Source organism: Carcharhinus amblyrhynchos, chromosome 13 (assembly GCF_965287045.1).
Source record: "Carcharhinus amblyrhynchos chromosome 13, sCarAmb.v2.hapA, whole genome shotgun sequence".
In the NCBI taxonomy this organism is placed as follows: Eukaryota; Metazoa; Chordata; class Chondrichthyes; order Carcharhiniformes; family Carcharhinidae; genus Carcharhinus; species Carcharhinus amblyrhynchos.
In genome coordinates, this window is record NC_137336.1 from 29402840 (window position 1) to 29427045 (window position 24206).

At 38.7% G+C, this 24206-nt stretch overlaps 1 protein-coding gene across 8 annotated transcripts in view; it reads right to left on the reverse strand.

Annotated features, from left to right (window-relative positions):
* Positions 1–15549, reverse strand: part of pitx1 (paired-like homeodomain 1) — a 42602-nt gene extending 27053 nt beyond the window's left edge. Inside the window, exons 1-3 of one of the 8 annotated variants that reach the window (XM_080201453.1) lie at positions 15400–15549; positions 10977–11040; positions 8523–8598 (exon numbers count right to left, since the gene is read on the reverse strand). In XM_080201453.1, the coding sequence (XP_080057579.1) occupies positions 8523–8547 (25 nt within the window). In that variant the 5' untranslated portion in view covers positions 8548–8598; positions 10977–11040; positions 15400–15549. Of the gene's footprint in view, positions 1–8522; positions 8599–10976; positions 11041–11140; positions 11225–13782; positions 13894–14591; positions 14931–15387 lie in introns of those variants that run through there. The other 7 variants (XM_080201452.1, XM_080201451.1, XM_080201455.1 and 4 more) reach the window with 7 other exon arrangements.
* Between the last annotated feature and the right edge of the window lie 8657 nt (positions 15550–24206).

Consider the following 24206-nt stretch of genomic DNA (forward strand, 5'->3'; position numbering starts at 1 on the left):
CCTGACAGAATGAAGATATATTGGCCCATTGTGGAACCCTCAAACACGCCTTATAACAAATGCGTTGTGTGTTACATGTAAAATTTCTGCCAGCCACAGCTTGAAACTGCAGAAACATTGAGGGATATGAAGTCTATTCCCAGACATAACCAACCTAGCCCAAGAACAAGCTGAAGAGGCACTTCACAAGATCTGTACCGCACCAATCTGTTGTTTCACATTCTCCCAGATCTATTATTCAGTACAGTTCATCCTAACATATAGCACTCTACAGCTGTATAATTTTCACTGCAAGTGTAAGTTATGTGTTTTTGTATTCAAGGGATATGGCTGCCATGGGTAAAGTTAGCACAATGCTACGCATTCCCACTTGTGTATGCTGGCATGCACTTTCTTGAAACCAAGCTTTTAAGTGTAAATTTTTTGTACAAAAATAAGGAACAAGCTTTTCAAAAGACAACAGCAGGCAAAATTGCTTGTCATTTCGACCCGATAAGTATGTACTGACAAAACTTTTATCAGAAGTACATAAAGAGGAAGGAATGGAGGCTTAATACTGTCAAATCTGGTCCTTAACAGTGTGACTGTCTTTTTGATTACTACAGCAAATTTAAAAAAAGCTGAACATGTAACTCCTCAGAAATGTAAATGTGTCTGCAGTAATTAGAAATGTACAGGACTGCTTTTAGGATGAAATTTAATAACTTTGTTCTTTTTTAAGATTCATACAATCACATTAAACAAAAGTGTAGACATAATAATCCCATTGTGCGGAATAAATCTTTCCTAGTCAGCAGGACTAGCAGACCACACAAGTGTTAAAATGACATAAGATTACTTTGGAGTAAGAATGCTGAACAAAGCTAAATACAATAAGAATAAAAAAGATTTTTGACTCTATATCTGTGTTTTAAACAGTATATTGATTAAACATTTACCTACAAATTATGCTGCATCTTGTCATTTCTAATCAACTAGATCATTGGTACAGTGGTGTTTTTTGTAAATAGAAGCCAAGAGCATAACCTCGTTTTAAAGAAGAAATTCCATTGGTATGATGTCAAAAGTTTTTTTTTTGCTATTAGTATATTGTTCTTCGAAACAGAAAATAAAAGCAGGAGTAGGCCATTCGGTCCTCTGAGCCTGTTCTGCCATTCATTTTGATCATGGCTGATCATCATTTTCAATATTCTGATCCCATCTTCTCCTCATATCCTTCATCCCTTTAGCCCCAAGAGCCATGTGGGGCAGTACGGTGGCACAGTGGTTAGCACTGCTGCCTCACGGTGTCAGGGACCTGGCTTGGGTCATTGTCTGTGTGGAGTTTGCATTGGGCATGCTAAATTCTCCCTCAGTGTACCTGAACAGATGTTGGAGTTTGGCAAGTAGGGGATTTTCACAGTATCTTCATTGCAGTGTTAATGTAAGCATACTTTTAACAATAATAAATAAACTTAAAAACTTAAAACTGTATCTAGTTTCTTCTTGAAATCTGACAACATTTTGGACTCAACTACTTTCTGTGGCAGTCAATTCAACATGAAAAAGTATGGAAAGAGAAAGGTCATTGGTCCGATATTTTCAACAGTTTTTAAAGAAGTATGGAACAAGTCAAGACATTCAACCTGTAGGGTGGGACTTTACAGCCTCATTCATTCCAAAACCGTAAAATCCCGCCAAGTTCAATGGCCTTTTCATGTTCTGTCCCTCGCCTGCTCTGATTCCTGTGATGGACGGGGCAGTAAAATTCTAGCCTAGTTTATTTATTCCATAGATGTAGAATTACACTGTCATGACCATCACCCAATTACCTGAGGGAGCCAACTAATCAAGAGTAACCTTAAGGATGATATAGGGCCTGTGAAAGTTGTCTTTGATGCTCAAAGGAAATCAAGCAAAATGCTACATTATTAATCCAAATTTATAATTTGTGATATCCAATCATAATCTGTCACATCATCAAGAAAATAAAACTCTTCCAGGTTTATGAAGATTATCTCAGCTATCACTCCTATATTAAAATCCACATTATTCAACTGTGACCATGTTACATTCCACAAGTAACATTCTCACAGCCCTGTTAGGACTGGAACCTAGTGTCCCAAGGAGTAATTGATAACTACACCCTGCATTTATCATTCTAATCTCAATTTAACCAAATATTTAACCAGCTGTTGTTCAAAGAAAGCAACAAGCACTGTATAACTGATTCCCATTAGGAGTCCGTAAGTCTACTACTGCTGTGGAACAAATCTTCAGTTTCCCATTTCACTATAGTCTTAATCATGAATCCATGACTTCAAAATCTGTGATCTTATTTTGAATTAAATAATGCAAATGCAATCATCTTATTTATGTATTTCAGCATGATAAAATCTAAATAATTCTCCTCTTTTAATTGTCTTTTCTTCAATCGAAACAAATTAATTTGATTAGCTCCCTGTCAAAATTTAGAGGTCTTAGTCTCCCAAATAACCCTTGCTGAATTCAACATCCAATTCTCTAAATAATTTAATTGCATCAATTTATGTTTTTTAAGTGTACGGAATCTGAATTGCACTTAGTATTTCAAAAGTAACTTTAACACAAAGTTATATAGGAATACAACAAGAAAATGCATCTAATCATTAATTTGAATAATAAACCTTAACATTAGCTACATACTTTCAGCAGATGGTGGTATTCTTACTTTTTTCCCTCTGACTTTAGAAGTGAACACGCATCAACTGTGTACATAACATATTATATTTCCTGTACCGGCCTTATGAGTAATGTAAAAAGCAAATGCAAATGCTTATGAGTAATATAGAAAGCAAACAGCCAGAACAAACCCTACTGGAATTCTATTACTCACTATCCCCCCAATAAGTGAAGTCATATCTACTTGTCTGCATTGCCTTCTAGTTTGCAAATGGCAGTAATGAGGATAGTCTTTCTTTGAAAGAGACATATTTTTCTCGAGTTCTCTGCCTGAAGGCAGCCCCTTGGTGCTTATTTGCTGAACCAAGTTAAAGTGGCATGATTATTTTAACATGGCTAGAGTGAGGAAGCAGGCCCTATGTTCAGCTAGAATGAGGATTGAACACTGGGCTTTTGGGATTCATCTGATCCACATACTAGTCATCTAGCCAACTGAGTTAAGAGACCCCAGAAACAATCAGAATTCACACAATTCCCATGTCAAAAAAGTCTTGATAGCAGGATTGCCTTATTAAATGTAATCTCAATGGGGAGGCCCTTGACCCATTCACACGTGCCCTCAGTCCCTTAAAAGGATATTGATGAAATTAATAGGAGTGAAAATATTTGAACAACAGCAATTTGTGGGGTTGCTGTAGCTTATGGAAAGGTGAAATTCCTTTTGAGAGGAAATACTAGTCTGGAGTTTTGGCCAAGTTGTAAATGTTTGGGGGAAATTTCCCCAAAATTGGCAAAACCAGCATAGAAGACTGGAGAATTAGTTGAATGTGATAAATAGAGCATAGTAAACACAAAAACTGGTCATAGTTCCAGAGCAAATCAATCCTCAAGGTGAGTTTCCTTGAATTATGCTAATTTGGGTGGCCTTCAGAGAAACTTCTAAAAAATCAGCTGGTGATTTTAGGTGCAAGGACACTAATAGAAAGCTTTAGAAGCTTTTGGATTTATATATTTTAATTTAAGGGACTGTCTATTGTCTCCCAATATACCAAGCAAATGGTTCTATATTTTCTTATAGTAATTTTCAGTAATTTAAAATTGGCTTATTCACCAGTGTAGAACTAATCACTGATTAAATGCATAATTTTTTTGATAGACCCATTTTCAGCTGTATTAAGCAAACTGCACCAAGTTCCAAATCTTAAATATATCAAGGAATAATTTTTTAAAAGCAAAATAATATGTTTTAAACCACTGCCCATTTGTGCTGGTTTATGGAAGATTTTGTATTTGGTGGTATGGAAACAAATTTAAGCAGAAACCCCGAGGAGATGGAAACACTTGTGCAATTTTGGGTGGGATTTACATTCAGAATTGGAAGTTATGGCAAGGTGGGAAGTTTACTCCACCATGTTGAACTACAAGAACTGGATGAATTTCCTTCTGAATGCTAACAGATTAGAAATTGTCAAACCAATGGCTTCAGCCAAATGGGTCTTGAGCCAAGAATTTTTTTTTCGAGTCAATTGGCCAGATCTTGGGGCTAAATTCTACTCAGCAGGCACCTGCCTGAAGTTGGTACAAGTTGTTACACTGAATGCTAAAAACAATTAAATTAGCTAGATTCTGAAAATAAATCTAACCCAAAAAACATTCATCACCAGCTTGAGTGGTTGAATACCTTGAATACGTGTGAATATTTATGTGTAATGCACGTATATAGTTTTTAAATGTATTTCAATGGTAAATGGATTTAATAATGCAGAAGTAGTAATTTGAACTTTATTGAATCAAGATCAGATTCATGCCTTTCAGTGAAAGGGGCACTGTTATCTATTGATATCCCTTGTTCTGATAAACCAATATTTCCAAAATGATAAAAAAAAGTAGATTTTTAAAAAAAATCTGTGCACATTTTAAGTATTACATTTTAATGAGCAAACAATAATAGGTGCTTGGTGGCTGTTGTATAAAATCTGGTGCGTAAGTTTCACTTTTATTCATGCTTTTAGATTCTATAAATAGTCAACAGCAACATACTTGAATATTGAGACAACAATCAGAAAATAGAAGATGAACTATACACCATAAGATCTGTTTTATACTGTAATATATCAGGGAAACTTTGATTGTTAATCAATTTTTAGACCACTGTAGTGAAAGTAATAGACTCGAACAATGGTTGATCTTTAAATGTTTTCTGTGTATACAGAAAATGAGCAGGGAGGTTAAAATAACAACTAACAGCAGCAGTTGTGGACTGCATAGCCCTTGTGCAATATTATACTGTAAGAAAGTAGAAGGTTCACTTTCATGTTAGTGGTCCTTGGGCTCTCGGGATGTCAGCTGTTGCTACGGTCAATGTCAGTGATCATTTAATTTGCATGATAAGCTGTTTGGTCAAGTGAATATACCCCAAATGTCTTCAAAGTACTACAGCTGAAAATGTGGAGCAGAATGGGTGCAGACCGAATGCATCGAAAAGATCTTAGCTCTCATTGTTTAACTTTTATTACTACACTAACTTTATTGTGCCATTTCTTAGAAAAGTAAAATATCTAAATTGTGCATGAGACCTTAACCAATTTATAATGAGAACCTATGGAGAATGAATGTTGAAATGTTCAATATATATTTAATTTTAAAATATATTTTCCCGTTTCACTTTATTATCAGGCTCAATACAGAATCACATGAAATATACAGTCAGTAAAGAAACATGGGCTCAATTAGACTGTGCTAGTACTTATACCCCAAGAGTCTCCTCCCATTTCAACTGTCTCATCTCAGTTTCAACATACCTTTCGATTCTCTTTCCCCTTATGTACTTAACTAGTTTTCTTTTGAAAGCATATGAACTTTTTACCTCAATCACTTCCTGAGACATTCGATTAGTCTCTGAATAAAACAAATCTTTGTTTCCCTATTGGATTAATTAGTAATTATCTTGCACTTACAGTCCCACATTTTGGATTCTCCCGGAATATTATAATCTGAGGGGATAGATTGGCAATCTACGCGCTTTCAAGTTTCTGCTAGTGATTCTTACGTTATGTGCAAGAGAATGAGAATTTAGGGTAATATATATTCTGTTTTTTGCTTTCCTGTCATATCTTTTTGACAGGATGGTTGCAAATTGACCATATGTAAGCACTGTCATATTGTCTTTTGCACTATGCCATGGCTGGTTGGAATAGTTATGTCTTACATCTATGCCACGATATTCTCTTTATTTTTGGCTCTATTAAACATAAAACAGAAATATCGGAGCTTACCCAACGTTCTTTAGCTACATTTTTAGTAAGAAAAATGTATAGAGAATGTAATATATAATTTGCATAAATAAAGCTGATTGGATCAGACATGATTGGATCATAATGAATATTAAAATCCATCTCCGAGTGAAATATTTGCTGCACTCTAGCAAGGGCATATATTTTAGGAATTACATTAGGAGATAATATTAAAATATTTTGAAGTCCTCAGACGTGCTATATAAATATAATAAAATTTTAATTGTAATCTTAAAAGACTAACATTTCTATTACAAATAACTATATAGTTTCAGGTATTAATTGTTAACAAGAGAAATCGTACAGCTGTGCAAAGCATCAATTGTCTTAATGCAATTAACTTTTATTGAATGCAGCATATTTTTTGAAGTTTTAGAATTAGTCATATGGAAGTTATTAAAATTCTCGCATTTAAGAGGATCAAACAACCAAGATGAAACAGTGCAATATTGGAACATTAATATGCCACCTTAAAACATTAATATGCCGTGCTACAGTGCCAAGATCTGGGTTCATGCACAGGCTTCTCGACAATGGCAACTTCCAGATTTCATCTCTGCCTTTGTTACCTTTAGACTTGGCTATTCCAATGCACTCCTAGCTGACCTCCAATCCTGTACCCTCTGTAAACTTCAGATCAAAATCTCTGCTGCTCATCTTCTAACATACACCAAACACAATTTACCATCACTCCTATGCTTGATGGCTTACACTGGCTCTTATTCTGTCAATGCCTCAATTATAAAATTCTCATCCTGGTTTTCAAATCTTCCATGGAGTCAGATCTCCTCTCTCCTCAGCCTCTTTCAGTTCTACAACAATGCAAGATCTCTCTGTTCCTCTAGTTCCACCTTCTTATACATTTCCAATTTACATCACTACAACATTTGCAGCTGTAGCCTTCATTTGCCTTAATCTCTGTAATTTCCTCCCTAAAGCTCTCTGCCCTCATAGCTCTTCTTTAAGATGTTGCTGTTGACTCTAATATTTCCTTGTCTGTTGAGTCAAATTTTGTTTGATAACGTTCTTGCAGAGAATCTTTGGATAGTTTTACTATGTTAAAGATACTAATGCAAATTGTTGCTGTAACAGGCAAACGCTAAACAAAGATATACATTCGACAGATATGCATTCAATACTGAGGTAATAAACTACTATACATCATCTAAAAAGTGGCTTGACAGTAGAATCTTCAGAGGCATGCCTATACTTTTGACCAGGAGATGGCAGAAAGAGTGAGAGAAATAAAATATTCTATTGAAATAACAACAGATAAAAATAAATCTAAAAGGCATGAGTTAAAACAAGAATGGTTATAAAATATACGATGAGATACCAATATAAAAATGCATACTTTCTCTTTTTTAGCTTTGCATATAATCTAATGTTTAGTTCAATTTTTTGCTGCATCATAAAATTGTATATTAGCTCTAGAACCACGCATTTTTATTTTAATTTTGTAGTTTTATTGGTTCTCTATACTCACTGAAGAGCAGGATGTTAGTTTAAGGCAATGAAAAACTTCTCAAGCAAATGTCAACATCACGCACACCCAGGTCAACTATAGCACAATCATATATAAAGTACCAACAATGTCTATAGAAATAGTTACTATGTGTAGTGGCATTACAAATGCATTGAAAATAAATGTCTTTACAAGGTTGGTACACATAGAAACCAGAGCTACTGTTCCTTCAATGTGCCCTAAGCTTCCCTCCTACTGAACCTACATTATTTCCTACACTAAGCAGCCCTTGCTTGAACCTGCCAATTTAATTGCAATTTAGGCGGAATTGTGGGTAGTTTGTGTTGTGAACTCATATTCACTAGGAACTGAATTGAATCACATCCAAACTCATTTTGTTCGCAAAATAATATGTTTTCAGAAGACAGAGAGTTATAGAGAGAAAAATAAAACTGTGGATCAAGCTGGATAGATATCCTAGGTCAATAGATGAAAGGACCGCATAGTAATTCTACGCTTCTATACTCCCACTTCTCTCTTCGATCTTGTTTGCCTCTTGCATTGCATTAATAATAATGTGACCAATGGTTACCAAGTGGGTTGAATTGTTGTACCTGGGCATTTTTCAAACCAATTCCATTAGTGAGTGCACTATTCAGATATTAATCAAACAACAACTAAATTTGTTAATGGGTGGAAAATGTACTTAATGCATTTCAAGAGGATGTGCATTCCACTCCCATGTCAAATAATACAAAACGTCCAAAAGAAGGTACACTTATTGCTACCTTGCAGACTGAATTTATTTTGTGTTGTTCGTGAACATAAAATGGTGTGCAGTAGCCTAATTGGCATTTTGAACTTCAGGGCTTTAATTGAATGAGCAGTCTTAAATGATAACTGAGTTTGCTTTTAAACAGCACATTTACAACGATACCCAGCCAAAATCACTTTGCATCAAAACATCAGTATAAATGCAGCCTCAGTTGCCGCTATTATTGTGTTTCTTGCTTTAAGGTTATGGCCTGAGGGCAAACATTTTGTAAAGAGATTCCTTAAATCTGTCACTATAGGTTTTCAGCCTGAAACTTTTTGAATTGTGAAGTACTGTCCAGAGTTCTCACCCATCATGTTATCAGGGAAAAACATCCTGGTGTCACATCAGGGGAGTTCTACGCCAAATGTCAGCTTCTTGACTGCCTAAAACCAATAGTTTCAAAGCATTAAGCCATGGTAACAAAAGGTGATTGAAAGGCATCAATAAGCACACTAATATATCTCTTTCTGACAGAGTAAAGCAAAAGAGATTATATATGTCAATTGGCTTGGAGGAGATACTGCACCCAACAGTGTGGAGGTCATTAATATAGATTTGAGCTAACTGAAGAATCCTGTCTTGACATCAGTATCTCCTGATGATAATTCAACTATCTCACACTGTTAAGCTCAGTAACCCCTCCTATTTAGTATCCCTTGCTAGCTTAAGCAAAACAAATAAAACAAAAGTAGATAAATGAAAAAAAACAAAATAGGTGTTGAAGTTAATCATAATTCTTGATGTTTTTTTTGAGGATGCACTGATAGTAAGATTTCCTCCCCAGGGTGCCTGGCATACCCAGTAAGCAGAATTTCCTTTTCCATTTCATCAAAATGTATTAGTGACATACCAGTTTCACAAAAACTCTGCAGCATGTGATTGGAAGTGAGTTATTGCACGTTCAATGTAAAAAAAAAACTGCACTTCAAAAAAAATTAACAGAAATAAAAAGAGGCACAGACCATATTGCCAGGTTGATGAAACCACTTAATTTCATCTACTATATTTGATGTTAATGAACAAAACCAGGGGATTGTTATATTTCGTACTGGTGGGAAGCAATATCACTAGAGGTACTATACACCTTTGGTACTATATTTGGTCATTTGATGTCAATGTTAAATTGAGAAGACAGAATGTCAAGGAAAGAAAGACGAAAATAAAATAACTATCCACTAAAATAACATTCTGATTGCTGACACTTGATTTTATTTTACCAATTACAGTTGTATTATGGGTGAGAAATTTTAGCTTTTGGAATAAAATGTAATTCACAGAAAGCTTAAACTTAAATTTAACGCAACTAGGAAACACGTTACCAATAATCCGAAAAGAAACATGGACCAATAAGGTATATGTATCTGCCAGCATTTTGAATGTTTTGCAGCTGTGGGGGAGAGTTTTTCCAATTCTGTTTTTTTAAAAAGGAATTTTCATCACTCTGACCTAACCAACTTGGCTACACAATCTCAGTCAATTGTCAATGTCAGGCTTTTTAGTCAAAATGTGACATTGTCAGAAATGACTAAAAGGCAATTTACTTTGCTTATTGAAACTTTATTAGAATTCTCTGCTGGTGAGTCAGAAGAGTGTATTCCTCCAGGTATTTGGGTTTATTTTCTTTGACCCTCAAGCATTTTTTTCTTACAATTGCAGCCATAGTGACAAGTGCATGGTGAAGATGATTATCATTAAACATAAGAACACATTTCATTATTTTACAACATTGGGGTATGTAATAGTCCAAAGGCTTTAACTATTCTGTGTAGGCTGTATCATTTGTTTATAACTGCAATGAGTGGAAATATATCCTTTTAATATTAATTTTTGGATTAATCTTCTATTTCAATTTCCAACCTGACTTGCTTAGTTGAGTAGATTCTCCCCTTGAAGGTGCAGGCTCCAAATGTATTTCTATATTCTGTGGGTTTCCGTAATGTGAGAGAGCATTTGTTTCATTGCTCAAAAGCAAACTGAAGTAATTTAGTATTTTACAGAAAAAAATGAATCTTAGGAATAATTTGTTCAATACTTTAACAATATTATTAATTTCTAACCTGAAGCGTTTAGAACACCAATAAGATCTTTGATAAATACCAACTCAGTGGTGGTTGTGATTTCTGATAGATTCATTTGGTCCCTATTTTATATTCAATTTGTAAAATAATTAAGTAAAGTTCATGTCAACTTTTATTATAGGAGGCTGACGCACCATGAGTTAACCGCGGTCTGTTTTTTTTTGTTAATCTGTACGTGGTCTTTTCACAGGGAAAGCATTTTAAAAGAAATCTAAAAGAATTATGTTTACTCTTCAACATCACATTTCAAAAGGCACACGCCGATGAGAAATCAATGGCTGAGCCTTGTGAATTTCAAGCAGGAACTGTCCAGTCTTAAATGACTGTGGTCTTTCACGTTTAAAACATGCTTTAACATACACTTTCTGCAAAACGGCGACGTTAACACACAGGCTAACTAACCATTCTACAAAGTAGAATTCATTTAACGTGCAGTTAATTAATTGTAACAGGCAGTGACTCAAGAGGGTGGTTTATACAGAGACCCCTTTCCTGGCCTCTGGTTATGAGCGATCAATTGATTTGACTACATTCCATTGCGATATTTTGCAATTTCTGTGAGAAGAGCCTAATCCTGACCCGCGTGTCCATTTCCTCCAAAGCAGCTCGACAAAGAATGTCCACTCGGGAAAACACTGTCGCCGGGGACACACAGATGGGTGAATAAAAGAAATGTCTCTTACCTGAATCTGCAGAGAAGGGCGACCTCTTCTAGTGATGTTTCCGTTTCTTGCTGAATTTAGATCTCTGATAAAGCAATCAAACCAAATAATTAGACACGGGCGGGAGAGACATTTGCTGAAAATAAGTTTCGCTCGACAGAATTACTAACGTGCTCAGTAATTACCGCCTCTTGTGTAGGATCGGCACTGGCTTCAGTCAGCTCACTGGTTAGAAATGGTAAATTTAAGGGGACATAGACAGCACAAAGATTATTTGCTGCAATTGTGCCGAGTTAGCATTTGGCGTTATTTCAGTAAATTCCAACAGCTCTTGCAGTAGCCTCGTGTATGCCATTGCTGTCAAAGAATTCATTTTAATTAGCACATTGACTTTTGATTGGGAAGCGGGCGTTTGGCGGCCGTAATAAAATAAAGCTCCGAGTAAATGACTTTCTTTAGGTCAAAATGACCGGCTTCTCCTTTACAGAAGCGAAATGACTGCATGAAGCCGCCTATTATTTTCCAGGCGCCAACTATGGAGGGCAAGAGAAAATCTCTGAGAATATTAGTCACATTCCGTGTACAAATCTGAAGAGCCACTGCACATTCCATCACGTTGCTCTGGTCACGACTTTGCAAAGATGTTCTTAGTCTCCTATACCCTGGTCCAAAACTTAGAATCTTTTCTCCACCTGAATTTAGCAAATTCAAAACAAAAATTCTTAAGATGAAATCTGATGGTTAATTAGCAAATCGAGCAGTCCTTATACATTTGCCCCCCGAGTTTCCCTTGGCAGGCAAGATCCAGGCGCAAGGACTGCAGCGAACCAAACGAATTTTATCTATAATTTCCTTTCCTTCGGCCGATATCATGCACTTGTTTGATTATACTGACTTATTTGTTTAGTGTGTTGCCCCCCTCCCCCCACGCCGACCAGAATCAGCGGAGATAGTACTTATGTATTTATCTACCCCACCCACAGCAGAAACATCACAAATCCACAGGCCCTCCTGTGACTCTAGGTGGTTTGAACTAAATACTATGATCAAAACACAACTCTGCAGAAGACTGACTATCAGATTTCAGCATTTTCCTTACAAAGACACCCCCTTTTATCCCTGAGTTGGTACCGAGTCAGAATCACTGCCTAAGACAGAGGGCAACCAAAATTTTGACTGTTTATTAGGAGGCAGTGTTATTAGGAGGCAGTAAATTATTATTTTCTTAAAAGAAAATATATTCCGCCAAGGCTGTGCATGCCTTGAGTTTGTGCCCGATACTTCTGCTATTGAATATGTAACATCCTTTAAAAATGTGTTAAATAATTAACTTATATTACAAAAGCGGTGCCACTAAGCGTTTAGAAAATATCAAGAGGTCGAGAGATGAAGTTCGAATATCGTTTTCCAAATAATACTTACTTGCGCTTGATTTGAGTCCAAGGTGAACAGGCCATTCAAACAGAGCAACGTTTCAATGTCTAACTATCATTGACCTGGCTTCAATAAATACACCTTTATAATAACCGTTTATGTTGCGAATTATTTCCAAAACACAATGTCTCGTGTTGAAAATCTTAGATTGAGCAGTGAAAAGTTGCACTTCTTTACTTATACCCCTACACTGTGTGGCCTTCTCTCGGGGCTTTTCGAACCCGGGCCACAGTGTTGGTGTTTAATAACTGGCCGTGGAACATTTTACAGAAATGTTTAATCAAGTCGTATTGCTGTTCCTTTTGCTAGTTTTTACACTCGTTGACTGCTGTTGAACACTTATTTTAAGACACTGTTGGAAGTAAGAGGCAATGAAAGTTATTTCTTGCGAGGTGTTGTGGGCTCCCATGTATCGTTCAGGGAAATCCTTTGGGCGGCTCACTAAAAACAATCTGTATAAGAGGAGTGTTCTGAAAAGGCCGAGAGGCAGATTTGACCGTTTTCTTTATTTGATGGGAGACAGATATTTGCCAATTTATTCTGAAATATTTTAATTAATTCAACAATTACACTCAGATTGTAAATGTAAGCGGAAACGAATTACAATGGAAAACAAGCTGGCAGTGAATTCAGCAGGTAACGTATGTTTAAAAGAATGCAGCAGTCGATTATTCATAGATATATATTTCATTGGGCCAAAATTTAAATTGCATTAAAGGGATATTCTCTCCTCATCGCTGACCTTTTTTTTACTGGAGTGTTGGATTTTACTTGGTATTCTCTCGACCGTTACTGTATAAAACACAGCAAATGCTGTGTTACTAAGTGCCGAATTTTTGAACTAAAACGAATGACAAACCACTTTTGAAAGCATGACTTAAAACGTTTGCAGATTCCAATAACAACCCTGCAACATTCAGTTAACCGAAAAGAAATTCACTTGACATATATTTTGCCGCATATTTTGCAACCCAGATATTTTTATATTTAAAGTGGAGCTAATGACAAACACTCCATGATTTAATCAGGGCTACACACAAACACACACACACACATACATATCTGGCCTACATTATTGGTAAAATCAATAATCTTAACACTAAGGAAATGTTTGATTCGGTTAAAGAACAAGTGGGAACCGCCTCATGTTATTGACAGAAATATAATTTCTCTCCCTCCGAATGCATTATTGGGGCTGGGTTTGCCTTTCATTTCAAACCCTTAAACATAACCCATTCTCCAGTTGGATCTGTCCCCAGTTATAATTATGATCGCGCGTTTCGAAGTGCGAATCCATGTCTGTCTGCAACCGCTCCAACCCCATAGTGACATCTAACATTTTTAACAATGCGTGTTTTTTTTTTGAAAACATAGTTTTGCCTGCTTTCTTTACTTCATCGTCTCGATAACATGTTGAACCACGCTTGATGATTACTGTGCAGGTTGAGTCGAGATACATTCTGGAATTGGCGTGTTTGTGTGTGTGTGTGATGTTGCTGTTAGGGGCGAAATCCTTCTGTCTCCTACACAGCGACTCCGATTTTTAAAACAATCCCAGTGAGGGGCCGCTTCAAATAAGTTCTATCTTTAGTCTGAAACAAATGCGGTAAAGTAGGAAAGAGCCCAATGCGAGCCCTTTTTACTTTAAACAGAGGTAATAAAACAAGATTTACACTCCCCGTTTGTTACTTTTCTCCCTCTAAAAGCACACTTTGAAACTTTCTGGTGCGTCGGTCGCAGGTCTGACGAACCACAGAGTTTGTACATAATTTATACGCGGTGTGAAATCCGACAAAACCCCACAGGCGAGCGGTAAACCTGCCCTCCCCCCCACCCCGCCCAAAACCCAACTTGCAGCCCAGAAATTAATCTTTTCATAATGTCTACTCCTCCATCACAACACTTTGGAAAAGAGTAACATTTGAAGTGCAAGAAAAAGGAAGGCGGAAGAGAATTCAAATCAAATAGCTAAGAATCAAACCTCAGTTTCGCTGCTGTTTGTTTTTGTGACCGTGATCTTCGATCACATTGCCACCGAGTGCTATTCTTTGTAAAGGATTTATTTTGAAATATTGACAACCTTTTCCGCGCTCCCACAGTGATTCATCTTAATTGACAGACATTGCAACATATTTTTTAAAAAATAAAACACGTGTTTGATTTCTCCATTCTGTCTTTCACATGTTGAAAGTGTGGACTCACCATTTATCTGCATGGTTTGGGTGAAGTTCTGCTGTCCCGGATAACGTGCTATTCCACATTAGTGAGAGTTACCAGCCAGAAGCGGCGAGTCTGGGAACAGGGATGGGGTTGTAGTGGGATCGGGAATGGGAAGTTGGGTCGGCAGCTGCCTCCGTGCCTGACATATGACGTCAGGCCTCCCCACCCTTGGGACTAGGCTGTGTGCTCACTCAGCACAGTTTCTGCAAGAGAGCTGGAGGTGGCTTTTTAAAAATATATATAATTGTAAGTGTGTGTGTATGTGTGTGTGTGCCGGATTTCTGTGCTCGGTAATGGTTACAACCGAGAGAGAATTGGGCTCACTCAGTCCACAAACAGCTGCTTTATCTAAGGCCGGCCACCTTCTGATACTGGGTAAAGACTGAGGATTTGCCAATGCCCTTTCCCAGCCCGCCCCCCCCCACTCCTCCTCCTCCCCACCTTCGGAATTACTGCAGTTCTGACCTTAGCCACTTTGATCCTATGTAAATAAGTACCTTTCATCTGTTTATGTTGAAATATAAGCTAAAGTGTTGCTTTTATAATCTTTTGGGAGCTCATCTTGTAAACAAGCGGATTAGGTACATTACTTTTCTGGAAAGGTGACATCTGTTTTTATTTACGGAGTGGCACTGCCCACAAGATGTGCTTGGGTGCAGGATCTCAAGTCAAGGCAGCTGTTAGGCGGACCTTTATTTTGTTTAGGAGGAAAACGCACCCTTTTCCACCTTTCAGGTAATTACACTTTTCATCCCCTCTCCTTTCTTATTAATCTCACCTTGCCACACACCTTGCCTGGGAGAGAAGGCTGCGGTGAGCTTGTTGACCTGGGTTCTGTTATTGCGACGCCGTCTGGAGGTCCAGGTTGGGGCGGCGCTTTCCCTTAAACTGAGCGGACGGGGAGAACTGGAACAAGGAATAGAGCACGCATCATTGGATGTACCATTCATCCTACTAATTCTGTCACTGTTTATTGGTGCTGCAGTAATGTCGCACCTTCCTGTTTACACCTTGGTCATGTGTGAGGAACACTTATCACACAGTATTTAAACCAATCAACTTGAGTTTTATTTATAAACACTAGCCGTATTATTGCTATTGCCTTGGCCAACTGTACAAATACATTCGTTTATTGAATTTAATATTTTCCAATAAAACTATAGTTCATTTAAAGTAAAGTCTATTAGTCACAAGAAGGTGCCACTCCTTAGCCACTGAACACATTTAACGTGTTATTTGGCTGCAACTGATACAGGTATAAAGGGCAATGAAATTCCCCTAGTTGCCATACTTTGGTACCTGTTCCGGTCAATGCACCTAACCAGTCTTTCAGACTGTGGGAGGAAACCAGAGCACCTGAAGGAAACCCACGCAGAGAACGTGCAAACTCCACACAGACAGCGACCCAATCTTGGAATCAAACCTGGTTCTCTGGCACTGTGAGAGAGCAGTGCTTGCCACTGTGCCACCCCTTTATACCTTCATCCCATTAGCCACTGAACACATTTAACGTGTTATTTGGCTGCAACCGATACAGCCATTTCAGCTTCTTAAAAGTGACAATTTAATCCTGGGGTCAGTTCCTAACTTGACTGCAAAAATGGGGAGTACGACGGTCAGTAGCAAGGTTTGGGTTTGAGACTCAGCGAAGTATAGTTCTAAAGATATGTAAGTAGGTTTCAAAATACCCCAAGTATTCCATTGGGCCTCTAGTACATTTTCGAAACTTACTGCCTATTCGTTTTTATGAAGTGAACATTTCTGCTTTGAGTTCGTAAAACTTTAAGATTGTACTGGTAGAGAGAATGGAGCTCTGTGCACATGTGAAAACACACACACAACTTTACTCTCCAAAGTGGTTGAAGTGTAATTTTTTAGTCTGCTGCAGAAGTTATGTTGTTGACTGAGTTGCACACTAGACAGTTTGCTCAGCTACTATATAACCATAGACTTCATGTTATATAAACATCAAAATCAATTATAGCATTTTATTCTATTTTGAGTATAGATGTAATTATATGAAGTGTATATGTAAATACTTTGTATGGTGTAGAGAGTTAGTTCAGTGTCATAGAATCCCTACAGTGCAGAAGGAAGCCAGTCGGCCCATTTGAGCTTGCACAGACAACAATCCCACCCAGGCCAGATTTCCCTAACCCCATGTATTTTTCCTGCTAATTCCCCGACACAAAAGGGCAATTTAGCATGGCTGATCCGCCTCACAGATTTGGAGTGTGGGAGGAAACCGGTGCACCCCGAGGAAACCCACGCAAATACGGGGAGAATGTAAAAACTCCTCACAGACATCTGAGGTCAGAATTGATCTACCATCAACACTGTGAATTGTTGAAATTGAATCCAGGTCCCTGGCACTGTTAGGCAGCAGTACTAACCATTCTGCCAGTCTTGGCTCAGCAGTGGCATGCTTGCCTCTGAGTCAGAAGACTCAAACTGCACTCCAGAGACTGAAACACATAATCCAAACTGGCACTCCAGTGGAGTACTAAGGGAGTGCTGTCCTGGTTTAAGTGTCACCTTTAAGTGAGATGTTTAATATGGGATCTTACTTATGCCATTGTCTGAAGAAGATTTGGGACATTTCTTGGTGGCCTAATCCATATGTATTTTTCAATTATCATCACCCCCTCAAAAAAGATTTTCTGCTCATGCTGAATTTGCAATGTAAATTGGCTGCCTGTATTTCCCTACATGAGAACAAATATAGTTAGGTACTAGAACAAATGCTCAAAAGCTTGCTCAAATAGGTTTAAGGAGTGCCTTAAAGGGGAAGAAGTTTAGGGAGGGAGTTCAAAAGGGTCTAGGTGGCTGAAGATGTGGGCCGGAACTCTACCACGTCACCCATCAGCATGGGCGAGGTTCTGACATTGACTCAGGTAGGAATCTTTGGTCTCACCCAAACAAGGCCATAAAATTCCGCCCACCGTTGGCCAATGATGGAGCAATTAAAATCAGGGATGAACAAGGGGCCAGAATTGGAGGAGTACAGCAATCTCAGACGGTTGTATGGTTGGAGGGAGGTTATACAAATAGGCAGAAGCATTGCACTAGATAGGTGGCACAGTGGCATAGTAGTTAATACTGCTGCCTCACAATGCCAGGGACCTGGGTTCAATTCTGGCCTTGGATGACTGTATGGAGTTTGCATATTTTCCCGATGTCTGCATCAGTTTTTTCTGGGTGTTATGTTTTCTTCCCACTTATCACCATGGTGCCACAGTGGTTAGCACTGGTGCCTCACAGGGCCAGGGACTCAGGTTCAGTTCCCAGTTTGGGTCAGTGTTTGTATGGAGTTTGCATGTTCTCCCTATGTCTGTAAGTTTCCTTCAGGTACTCCAGTTTCCTTCCACAGTCCAAAGATGTGCAGGTTCAGTGAATTAGCAATGCTAAATTCACCCTCAGTATACCCAAACAGGCACCAGAGTGTGGCGACTAGGGGATTTTCATAGTAATTTCGTCCAAGGCCAGAATCGAACCCAGATCCCTGGCATTGTGAGGCAGCAGTATTAACTACTGTGCCACTGTGCAACCTATCTAGTGCAATGCTTCTCCCTACTTGTATAACCTCCCTCCAACCATACAACCCTCTGAGATTGCTGTACTCCTCCAATTCTGGCCTCGTCTTCATCCCTGATTTTAATTGCTCCATCATAATGTTCACGTAAGCCTACTTGTGACTAATAAATCCACTTTACAGTCCAAAGGTGAGCAGGTTAGGTGGATTGGCCATGCTAAATTGCCTCTTAGTGTCCCAAGATTTGTTTATTAGGGGATTAGCTATGGTAAATGCATGGGATTATGGGGATAGAACAGTGGAGTGCGCCTGGGTATGAAGCTTTATCAGAGAGTTGGTGCAGATTTAATGAGCCAAATGGCCTCCTTGTGCACTGTAAAGATTTGAAAACAAAGATGAAAATCTTAAAATCAAGGCCTTCTTGGACCAGAAGCCAATGAAGGTCATTGAGCAAGGGATGATGGATGTACAGGGCTTGATGAATGTAAGAATATTAGTCAGAGAGTTTTAGACGAATTTGTTGATATAAAATGGAACTTGCACGGCCAGCTAGAGAGCTTTGAACTAATCAAGACTAGAGTAATAAAGGCATGGTTGAGCATTTCTGTAGCTTACACAGGAAGGAGGTAGGCGATGTTATGGAGGTGACAGTAGGCATCTTGGTGATGGAGCCACAAATATGTGGCTGGAAGCTCACTTCAGACCAAAAATGATACAAATGTTGTGAATGATCTGGTTTAACCTCAGACATTTGTCAGATTGAGGGATGGATTCAGTCTAGGGAGTAAAGCTTGTTGTTGGAACCCAAGGCAATGACTTTGATCTTCTTAATATTAAGTGGAGGAAACTTATGTTAATCCAACATTGGTTGTCAGACAAGCCGTGTGACAAAGCAGAAGTGGTGAAGAGGTAGAGCCAGATGTTGTCAGAGTACACATGAATTTTGACATGTTTCCTGATAATGTTGCTGAGAGGCAGCATGTAGGTGAATGGGCCAAGGATAGATCTTTGATGCAGGAGAGAGAAGAGAAACCATTGCAGTTAAAACTAGATAGGTAAGAATGGATCCAGGTGAGGGAGGTCACACCCAGAAGGTTAATGAGGAATGGTGTTGGAGGAGGATGGCATAGTCATACAGAATGGTTGAGAAAGAAGTGCACCATGGATATAGTCACATAAATATCCTGTACAACAGGTTCAGTGTCAGCGTGACCATGACTTATTCGCATTAACTTGTAAAGAACTGAATTAAAACGGTAGGGGACATAATTGATACATTCCACAATATTTCAACTGGTTGCACAATTGGAATTATGACATGCACATGCAATTGTTCACCAATTAGGTGTGTATCATTATAAATGTAACATGGAGAAGGATCTGATGTTAGCATATTGTTCATTCACTTCTAGGACTTGGGTGTAAATCAAAGTTAATGGGAAGAAATGTTCTTTCTATGTTGATTGTACAAAATGGTTGAAATTTCAGTACCTGAGTTCTGCTGGAAGTGTGGGACCATTTTCAGGTCAGGAAGTTGGATATCCACTTTTTGTGTCTTGTAATTGTCCTTTCCAGGAGCAAGCTAATTATTGGCTTACCTCTTGGTTTCTTGACGAATCAGGAAGGACGGCCGGAATGAGGTACAGATCAGCAATGAAGGATCTCTACTTATAGACATTCCTAGAGGATTTACAATGACAGCAGTGTTTGGAGGGATAAAGTCAATGTGAATGAAGAAAGAATTGTAGAATCAATGCTAGATATGGAAAGGCTCATCCTGTTGTGGAGACTTGTCTCTTGATGTCTCCTTTTTACATCCACAGGCGATTTGGTTCGCCTTGTTGACTAACAAGGGGCATAGACGCGGTGTGTCATGCGAGGGTTGCTCTTGGATGTTGCTTCAAGAGTTGCCTAGTGCTTCATGTCCGTTAGTGTACGCTTAAACGGGACCAATTGACGGGCAACATGACAGTGACTATCACTGTCTGCTGTGCAGTTACAGGAACTGGGGTCGGATCTCCAGCTTGGATCAATGTCTGTGGGAGTTTGCACATTCTCCCCGTGCTTGCGTGGGTTTTCTCTGGGTGCTCCCGTTTCATCCCAAAAATGTGCTTTTTGGGCTGATTGGTGTCAATAAATTGTCCCTGAATTGGATCTCCCTTAATCTGGCGCACATATAATCCCCTAAATTTGCACCCCTTTTATTGTGGAGTCCACTAGAGGTAGACAAAAACGTCGATGATCGACGAAAGACTTGAATAAGGCACTCACTGAGTGTTAAAATGGGCGGCGTGGGCTTGTAGGGCTGAAGGGCGTGTTCTTTGTTGTTCTCTTTGTTGTCCCTGGAGGTTCTGATAAAAGCAGTGAGTGAATGGGAAGATGGCAGAGGGAGACCAAACAACCACTCAAAACAGGCATGGCTTCAAATGGCCAAGGCATGAGTATTGACAAGGATCTAAATTCAATGCTGGAAAAGGCTCAATGACATCCTGAGGTCCAGCAAAATGAATGTCCTACAGCTGACAGCTGGCAGCTATCGCTCTCGCAATCTCCTGTGCAGCATTTCTCTGACAAACACATCTTGCTGTCACATAATTCTTTTCACTCCAGTCTCCTTCTGAAGTCTCTATCACAACAGACAACACTCACTTTAACCTTCTCTTCCCATCCCTCATTGGATCCATCTTCAAATGTTTATCCTCCATCCTCAATAATCAATGACATTTATAACAATTCTACAGGAGCAGAAAGTCCCAAACTCCAGGGAAAGGTAGAAAACCAAACTGGAGCTTCAGCCATGGCCACCCTGACATTGATGGAGGAGGAAACCCCAGAGATGAATAGGGTGGCACTTGTACAGGTAGTTGTCAATGAACAGGATACAGGCACGGAGACCTGGAGATAGATATCACAACGCATCTTGGCACTTGGCGGTTGCCCATGTTTAATTGATGTCACCAATAGATTCATTGCTATCATCAGTCAAAGCTAATTTGCGACCTGGTATAATCTGTGCTCAGCGTAACTCATATCTTTCATCACTTACAGGTGCTTTGCAGGACCTGGGGCAGGAGATGAAGGAGAAGTTCACGGATTCCCCAGAGCACTAGGAGGGCGCGCCATTACATAATTCTTATAGATGCTATACCGCGGTACACCTTTGTGAGTCCGGCCTCTCAGTTAGGCTGGGTAGTAAATAGTGAGGCCCACATCCCGTGTGAGGAAGAGCAGTTTCTGGAGACAGGGAGAGAGGTGGAGACTCCCTCTCAGAGAGTGCAGGACACTCAAGGCTCTGCTCAGGTGGACACAGATCTGACTCTTATCCATTAAATGAATAATTGTGCAATGGTAATGAAAATGAGTGCGCATCTGTCAGAAATTCAAGAAGCAGTGTGGAGCCTTGCACAAGAAATGGAGGAGCCCAGCTCTCACATAAGCAGCACAATGTCTCACACACTCCACATCATGCTGCTTATGTGAGAGCTGGGCTCCTCCATTTCTTCTGATGGACACCTCCATTGAACAAATGGTAAACCACATGAAGAATCAGACACAACAAGCCACCAATGAATGCTGCCCCTGTGTCCATCTCTTTTGTTCTGTTTAGCTGCATGTAGCTATGGGGAAGGCAGCAGCTACTGCTTTTATTGGTGTTGCTGCTTCTGTTGCTGTGGCTGCTTAGCTGGAGGACAATATATCTCTCCTCAGAGGTGCAACCAATTTCAGAACTTGTGGACCCAATGTCACTGGGAACGTCATGGGCAATAAGGTGAAATCAATTCTTTCGGGGTCAAAGGCACTTGCATAAGCTGCACAAAACCGCTGCTCCTAATGGGTTTAGACTGAAGGAAATGCTTTTGTCATTGCAAGGCTTTCTCTGTGGCTGGCCACAGGTTTGTTGGCTTCACTGTTTATACTACTCACATCATTGTCTTTTTCACCCCACACTTAGTTCCAGCTGTATGTTTGATACAACATGTAACCGATGCACTGTTGGCAAAGAGGAATCCCAATGCTCAAAGAAGCCCATGTGGGTTCCTTGCTGGACTCACAAGGCACCCTGGGGAAAGCCACAAGAAAGCAGGATTCGGACTCAACAACCTGTTCCAGGACTTTCCCACTTGGCCCACACCTGAATCCATCTCCAACAGCCTGGGGAAATTCTGCCCAATGGGTGCACAGCATAAACTTGTTCATTTTCAGCATGAGTTCTCATTAACAATAATTCCATACAGAGACACGACAGTATGATTGGTGTAGAAAGATGGAAGTTGGCAGTGGTGCAGTAGAAGGTGCTTTTTGAAAGTTGGCACGGAACAGCAAGAACTTTATCTTGCATTGAACATATACTCTGTAAGTAAAATAATGGGATAGTTGGAGAAAGCTTGCATATCTAACCCATATTATTCTTAAGCAAGGTATCTTTAAAATAATGTTATGGGTGAAGTTTACATCAAAGTTGTCGTGTGCCTGGTTTGAATCTAACCATTGCTATACCTGACCTGGGAGGACTTGTTATTGTCATTAGTCAAAAGGTGAACACAATTTACATTTTACAGAATTGACTTCCTTATAGCGCTGAATGCAATTTTAAAATAAATAAAACCATGTTAGATACATTCAAATTTTACACTGTATTATTTGGGTAACATTATCAAACATGTAAGATATATCTATTAAAACAAAATAAGAATAGAATAAAACTGATCAGAATTATGAATCTATTTATTATCAAATCAAAATAATGTCATCAAAATGATACCCATAGCATTTTCTTGACAAAGTATGAAATTAATGTAACAATATGATTAATGATAAATTAACATTCAGTATCTTTAAAACAAATTATGTAACACTTTATATTGTATAAAATAAGATTACCTTATCTATATAATTAAAAGTTTTGTCCCTGGCACATGTCCAATATAATCATAGTGTGTGATAAGGTATCTGAGATTTGTATGCCATACAATGTTGGCAGGCTCAAATTTCACATTCACTAAACAGCATCAATCAATAAAACATTCACAAACACACAACAGTCTGCTTCTTTCCAATAAAAGCAAGTTTAGCATTGTTACCACAGTTGGTGCTTAATTAGCCTTGATCTTGTAATTATGGCCTATAGTATAGATTCATCTGCAATAACAGCTCATGGGGGAAACTACGCTGCACTTTGTGACGGGAGTGGTTCCTCCAAATTTGAGCAGGATACTAGCACTGAGATTTTGGTCTGTGGATTCTCCAATCCATTGAGAGAACAATTCTCCAAAGGCACCAGTTTATATTAGAGGGGAAATTCAGGTGATGCCAGAGAAGTAAGCATGAATAATATTGCTCACTTTGATATAGGAGGTACAACAAAAGAGGTGACTATATGAGCCTGATGGTACCAACACAAACTCCAACTATAGTGAGGCAATTGCTGTGGTGATGCCATGGATGCAATAAAACCTGCAGTTGAAAACATTAGTAATAATTAATTCAATACCCAACTTCTGAATAAATTGATATAAATAAGCACAGCAAGTCTGAATTATGAATTTGTGTTGGCTGTTGTACGCCTGTCAATAACCATAATAATGCCGCATTATTACATGATTCCAGAGTTAAATCAACTCTGGAATACAGGAGAGAATACAGGACCCATAATTATCTGAGTTTAGATATTTAAATATGATTTATGCATTGAACATTAATCCTTATATGAAAACTAAATTACTGAAATTGTTCACATAGTAACCCTTACACTTTTACATTTCTGGACATATTCATATGACACAACTGTAATTTCCAGGTATGGCAATCATACAATTCAATGCAGAAAATGATATAAATCTGTTTTAAAGTTAGCTGTGAAATGTTTAATTTCCAGTAGAGGCAGCAACCTTCCATGATTGAGATCGTCTATTCTTTGCAAAGATTGAACATTGTGGATCAATTGGAATTCTCCATTTCCGTGGACTAATTTTCTCAGGTGCAATCCAAGGTTGGATTATTGAATTTTTCTGCGGTTAAATGGCAATATTCAACAAACAACAATTCTTCCCTGAGAACTAAAGTTT